We start from the raw sequence: 7,134 nt of genomic DNA on the forward strand, positions 1-7,134 counted from the left end.
GAACCCGTGTCCCCTGCATCGGCAGGCGGACTCTCAACCACTGCACCACCAGGGAAGCCCCCCAAAATTTTTTATTGAGATATAATTGACATAACATGTTGGTTTCAGGTGTATAACATCATGATTCAGTATTTGTATACGTTGTGAAATGGTCACCACAATAAGTCTAGTTACTATCTGTCATCATACACGGTTAACTTTTAGTATTTACTCTCTTGGCTACTTTCAAGTATGCTCCACAATATTATTGACTATAGTCACCATGCTGTGCTTTACATCCCTGTGGCTTATTCATCTTATAACTGAAAGTTTGTACCTCTTGACCCCCTTCCCCTGTTTCACTGACTCCCCACCTCCCACCCACTTCTCTGGCAAGCACCATTCTGTTCTCTGTATCTACGATTTTGGGTTTTTTTTTAGATTCCACATATAAGTGAAATCATACAGTATTTGTTTTTCTCTGTCTGACTTAACTGTGCTTAGCCTAATTCCCTCAAGGTCCATCCATGTTGTTGAAAATGGCAAGATTCCATTCTTTTTTATTGCTGAATAATATTCCATTGTATATATATTCACCACATCTTCTTTATCTGTTTATCCTTGATGGACATCTAGGTTGTTTCCATATCTTGGCTATTGTAAATAGTGCTGTAAATGAACATGGGGGTACATATATCTTTTCAAATTAGTGTTTTTGTTTTCTTTGGATAAATACCCAGAAGTGGAATTGATGGATTGTGTGGTAGTTCTATTTTTAATTTTTTGAGGAACCTCCATAGTGTTTTCCATAGTGATTGCACCAATTTACATTCCTACCAACAGTGCACAGAGGTATATGAGGGTTCCGTTTTCTTCACATCCTTGCCAACACTTCTTATTTCTTATCTTTTTGATACTAGCCATTCTACCAGGTATGAGATGATATGTCATTGTAGTTTTAATTTGCATTTCCCTGATGATTAGTGATGTTGAGCATCTTTTCAGGTGCCTGTTGGCCATCTGTATGACTTTTTTTTTTTGGAAAAATCTGTATTCAGATCCTCTGCCCGTTTTTAAATCAGATTTTTGGGTTTTTTTTTTTTCGCTGTTGAGTTTTATGAGTTCTTTGTATAATTTGGATATTAACTTCTTATCTGATATATGATTTGCAGATAACTTTCCCCCATTCAGTAGGTTGTCTTTTAATTTTTTAGATGATTTCCTTTGCTGTGTAGAAATAGAAATTTTTAGTTTGATATAGTCCCACTTGTTTATTTTTGCTCTTGTTGCCAGATCCAAAAATTCATCACCAAGACCAATGTCAAGTAACTTATGCCTATATTTTCTTCTCGGAGTTTTATGGTTTCAGGTCTTACATTCAAGTCTTTGATCAAAATGGTCTTACATCCATTTTGAGTTAGTTTTTGTGTATGGTGTAAGATAGTGGTCTAGTTTCATTCTTTTGCATGGGGCTGTCCACTTTTCCCAATACCATTTGTGGAAGAGACCATCCTTTCCCTATTATATATTCCTGCCTCCTTTGTCATAAATTAATTGACCGTATTGTTTGGGTTCCATTGATCTATGTATTTGTTTTAATGCAAATACCATACTGTTTTGATTACTATAGCTTTGTTGTGTAGTTTGAAATCGGGGCACATGGTGCCTACAGATTTTTTGTTCTTTTTCAAAATTGCTTTGGCTATTCAGGGTCTTTTGTAGTTCCATCCAATAGGATTATTTGCTGTATTTCTGTGAAAAATGTCATTGGAATTTTGATAAGGATTGCATTGAATCTGTATATTGCTTTGGGTAATATGGACATTTTAACAATATTAATTCTTCCAGTCCATGAGCACAGAATATTTTTCTGTTTCCTTGTGTCTTCTTCAGTTTCTTTCATCAATAACATACAGTTTTCAGTGTACAAGTCTTTCACCTCCTTGGTTAAATTTATTCCTAGGTATTTCATTCTTTTTGATGTGATTGTAAATGGGATTGTTTTCCTAATTTCTCTTTCTCATAGTTTGTTGTTAGTGTATAGAAATGCAACCAAATTTTGTGTATTGATTTTGTACCCCACCACTTTACTGAATTTGTCTGTTAGTTCTAACAGTTTTTTGGTGAAGTCTTTAGGGTTATCTATATATAAAATCATGTCCTCTGCAAATAGTGACAGTTTTAGGTGCCTTTTATTTCTTTTTCTTTCCTAATTTTTCTGGCAAGTACTTCCAATATTTTGTTGAAAAAAGTGGGGAGAGTGGGCATTCTTGTCTTGTTCTTTGAGTCTTTTTAAATGTTAGGAAAACCAGACTAATATCTTTATATTATACACATCTGGCCCTTTACTTCATTTTTTAGATTACTTTTTTAGTTGGGCATTTTCATGCCTTGAAACTCTAAAGATCTGTTTCTAAACAGATGAACATGGTGACTCACCCTCTCACGTGTTTACTTCGTGACTGAGATGGCATTGTATGTGCTATATCTTGCATCTCTGATGGCTTCTCTTTATCATTGTTTTATCATTAGCATTGTTTTAAAGTCACTTTGTAGTGACTTACTGACAAAGCTGAAAGGAGCTCTCTGGAGCTATACTGTCAAAGGCAGTAGCTTCTAGTCAGTTGTGGCAATTTAAGTAAAATGAAATAAAAAGAAAAATTCAGTTTCTTGGACACAGCCACATTTCAAGTGCTTGATAGCCACTTGTGGCTAGAGGTTACAGGAATGGACAGTGCAGATAAAGATCATTTCTGTCATCACAGAAGGTTGTATTGGACAGGACTGCCTTGGAGGAAACAATGCCTGTATGCTCCTGACACTTGGTTTTCTTGCTGATTACTTGAACTGGAGGGACTCTTCAGAGGAGTCAGTTTTGCCAAGATCTATCAAGCACTAGCTTGAACAACTGAATTTTTAAAATGAGCTCTACTACGACAGCTTCCTAGACTGCTCTTTAGAAACTAGCTGGCTAGTCTTGTGGCCCTTTTAGTATGCCATCTGAAAGTGGCTTTCAATATTTGGAGATCTAATTGTGCTTTCTCAGGTGTGGTTATACTTTTACCCCTCCCTGAATCATGTGAGCATATTTATTTCTCTTGTGGTTGATTTGTTCCAAGGTGGTCTATTTCTTTAGTGTATGGACTTCAAATTTTCCCAATACCTTCTTTCCTGGGCCTCATACCTTAAGTTTATATTTGTTACACATGTGTTCTTACTTAGGACTTCCTTGTACCATTATCACAGTGCTCCTTAGTCAGAGGTGCCCATCACTGTCGCCTGAACTACTTTAAAACAATATAGATGCCTTTGCTCCACCCTTTGAGTTTTAGAATCAGTAGGTTTGGAGTAGGGCTTGGACATGTGTATTTTTTTTTTAAGATCCATAAATTACTCTGAGCCACCTTTGTTTGTAAAGCAGCACATTTTTGGAAACCTTCTGGCTTTATTAACAATCTATATTTGGGTTTATGAAGTGGGCCAGTCCTTTTACACATAATAACCACACTAGGTGGTTAAATAGATGCTTGCAAGTATTTCTTTTGCAATCTGGAGTTCCAGCAAGATGATTTGCTTTCCCTTTAAGCTCTCTTGTGGGATGTACAAATAATTGTTCTCTACTGGGCTAGTACTCCTTGGTAATCCCCATTCAGATTTCTGATAGGCCTGTCAGATTTAATTTGTTTAAAACAAAATCCTTAATTCCCTGCCTACTCCCCACTGCCCCCCCACCCAGATTTCTCAGTCTTTTCTGTCTCAGAAGCTGTATGCATTTTGTCCAGCCAAAAAATCTGTTTACTTTTCTTGATTTCTGTTGTCCTTCAATCTCCATATCTAATCTACCCATTGCTCCTGTTTGTTCTACTTCTAGAATATATCTCAAATCTGAATATTTCCTCTTCATCTTCATTGCCCTAATCCAAGATATCACATAAAAAAACTTTTTTATTATTGAAAAAAAATCAAACATATACAAAAGTAGAGAGAATAGTACAACGAATCCCTCTGTATCAGTCATCCAGCTTCAGTAATTAACAACTCATGGCCAGTGTTGTTTCATTTATTACCCCTCCCCTTGGGATCATTTTGAACAAATCAGACATCATATTGTACTGTAAATATTTCAGTATGTATCTCTCAAAGATAACAAATGACTGCATTTTAAAATATCATTTGGATCATATCATTCACCTACTTATAACCCTTCTGTGGCTTCCCTTTTTACACTTAAAATAAAACACACACTCTTTACTGCAGCTGTAATTCCTTTTGTGACTGGCCTTTGCTCCTCTCTCCAACTCCATTTCATACCTCTTCCCCTTGGACCAGTATTCTTCAGCCACTCTGGCATTTTTCTGTTCTTTGGACTCATGGGAATGTTTTTTCAGTTTGGGGCTTTTGCACATGCTGTCCCTTCTTCCCAGCCAGCTCTTTCTTGGCTTTTCACATAACAGATTCCATCTCATCCTTCACTCCTTGGCTCAAATGCCACCTTGTCAGAGAGATTTTTCCCTGGTTACCATGTAGAGTTAGCCCCCTCCCATTACGTTATCCCATATCCCCATGTTTATTTCCTTCATTGCACTTGCAGAACTGGAAAGTGTCGTTTGTTTATTTGCTTATTGTCCATTTTCTGATTTTCACTATGAGAGTGAGCAGGGACCTTTTCTGTCTTGTGTCTGTAATGCTTAGAACGGTCCCTGGCTTATAATAGGAACTCAGTAAATATTTGTTGATTATGAACATGCTTTCCAGGGTGCTTGGGCTGACTAAGATAGAGGGTTCATATTGAGGAGATTAAGTAAATCTTATTAGTTAGACTAGGTTACAATGTACATTAAAATATAAATCCAATGTCTTTTGCCTTCCTTATTATTACAATGTGCCCTGTTTATTTCAGGCTGCCTTTGATATTGGTTGGGAACAAATCTGATCTGGTGGAATACAGTAGTATGGAGACCATCCTTCCTATTATGAACCAGTACACAGAAATAGAAACCTGTGTGGAGGTATGCCTTATCATTTGATTTTGAAATTTACGGTTGGTGAATTCTCACTAAACTGAGGTTCCGAATAGGAGGGAGGGAAGATGTGGGGTGGAATAAATTTGTTTGTGAAGTCATGTAAACCAAATAAAACAGAGAACTTGGAGATGGCCTCTGAACTCTTTGTAGACAGTCATATTGTGTTATCCACTAAGAAAAATGCACTTTTTTCAGTTTCTTCAAGGAATGTTGATAGTTTAAAAAATATGTTTAGCTCTCATAATTGCTTTCAGAGTAAAAAATTTTAAACTTTCTTTTCAGTGTTCAGCAAAAAATCTGAAGAACATATCGGAGCTCTTCTATTATGCACAGAAAGCTGTTCTTCATCCTACAGGGCCCCTGTACTGCCCAGAGGAGAAAGAGGTAAACCCTCCATCTTACCAGGCTGTGTTAGTAGGGGCTGGAATGTGTAGGTAGTAACTCCGTTATGATAACGATTTTTAGTAACTCTGAAGTATTCATCTAAACTGCTAAAATTAAAATTTATTGCTTACTATACTGTTATATTTTCTAGGTACTTTTCTTCAAAGACATTCACATTAAATAGTCAGAATAATATTCCAGATCAAATATTATTTCAGGAAATGCCATTAAAACAAACAGAAGGGGCTTCCCTGGTGGCGCAGTGGTTGAGAGTCCGCCTACCGATGCAGGGGACATGGGTTCGTGCCCTGGTCCAGGAAGATCCCACATGCCGCGGAGCAGCTGGGCCTGTGAGCCATGGCCACTGAGCCTGTGCGTCCAGAGCCTGTGCTCTGCAACGGGAGAGACCACAACAGTGGGAGGCCCGCGTACCGCAAAAAAAAACAAAAAACAAAAAAAAACCAGAAGAATTGGCAATTGTGACAACAAAAAGTCCAAAGACTTAACTAATGGTCTACTTGTTTTGCTACTATTAAATCCACAAATCTGTGGGATGAATTGGGAGATTGGGATTGACATATATATACTAATATGTATAAAATAGATAATTAATAAGAAAGTGCTGTATAAAAAATAAATAAGTAAAATAATATTCAAAATTTTTTAAAAATCCACAAACTTAAGAACACAAAGGGCTTCCCTGGTGGCACAGTGGTTGGGAGTCCGCCTACCGATGCAGGGGACGCGGGATCGTGCCCCGGTCCGGGAGGGTCCCACGTGCCGCGCAGTGGCTGGGCCCGTGAGCCGTGGCCGCTGGGCCTGCGCGTCCAGAGCCTGTGCTCCGCAACGGGAGAGGCCACAGCAGTGAGAGGCCCGCGTACCGCAAAAAAAAAAAAAAAAAAAAAAAAAACCACATACAAGCAAAACACTTGTATAATTATTTGACATGGGTACAATATGTAATACAATTTGAATGCTCCCTTTTGTTCCATAGCTTAGAAACACAGTAATTCCTTAATGAAATATTTAAAATTTAACAATATTTTACCGTAGACTTTTAAAATTAATTTTTAAATTGAGATGTAACTCACATACCATAAAGTTCACCCTTTTGAAGTGTTCTCTTCAGTGATTTTTAATGTATTCACAAAATTGTGAGTCCATCCTCACTGTCTGACTCCAGAGTGTTTCGTCACCCCAGAAGAAACCTTGTACCCACTAGCAGTCACTCCCATTCCCCCTGCTTCCTTACCCCAGTTTTGGCAACCAGTAATCTTTCTGTCTCTATGGATTTGCCTTTTCTGGACATTTCATATAAATGGAATCATACAATATGTGGTCTTTTGTGTCTGGCTTCTTCTATTTATTTATTTATTTATTTATGAATTTTATTTATTTATTTTTTTATACAGCAGGTTCTTATTAGTCATCCACTTTATACACATCAGTGTGTACATGTCAATCCCAATCTCCCAATTCATCCCACCACCACCACCACCCCCACTTCCCCCCTTGGTGTCCATACGTTTGTTCTCTACATCTGTGTCTCTATTTCTGCCCTGCAGACCAGTTCATTTGTACCATTTTTCTAGGTTCCACATGTATGCATTAATATGCGATATTTGTTTTTCTCTTTCTGACTTACTTCACTCTGTATGACAGTCTCTAGATCCAGCCACATCCCTGCAAATGACCCAATTTAATTCATTACTTTTTATGGCTGAGTAATATTCCATTGTATATATGT

The 7,134-nt window shown here is 37.5% G+C and overlaps 1 protein-coding gene across 17 annotated transcripts in view; it reads left to right on the plus strand.

Moving 5' to 3' along the window:
- The window catches only part of RHOT1 (ras homolog family member T1), a 122,580-nt gene that overhangs the window by 49,188 nt on the left and 66,258 nt on the right, over positions 1-7,134 (plus strand). For all 17 annotated transcript variants that reach the window (XM_028498052.2, XM_028498053.2, XM_028498054.2 and 14 more), the window contains 2 exons: positions 4,880-4,988; positions 5,286-5,387. In XM_028498052.2, the coding sequence (XP_028353853.1) occupies positions 4,880-4,988; positions 5,286-5,387 (211 nt within the window). The remainder of the gene's footprint in view (positions 1-4,879; positions 4,989-5,285; positions 5,388-7,134) is intronic.

This window comes from Physeter macrocephalus, chromosome 14 (genome assembly GCF_002837175.3).
Source record: "Physeter macrocephalus isolate SW-GA chromosome 14, ASM283717v5, whole genome shotgun sequence".
NCBI classification, from domain to species: domain Eukaryota; kingdom Metazoa; phylum Chordata; class Mammalia; order Artiodactyla; family Physeteridae; genus Physeter; species Physeter macrocephalus.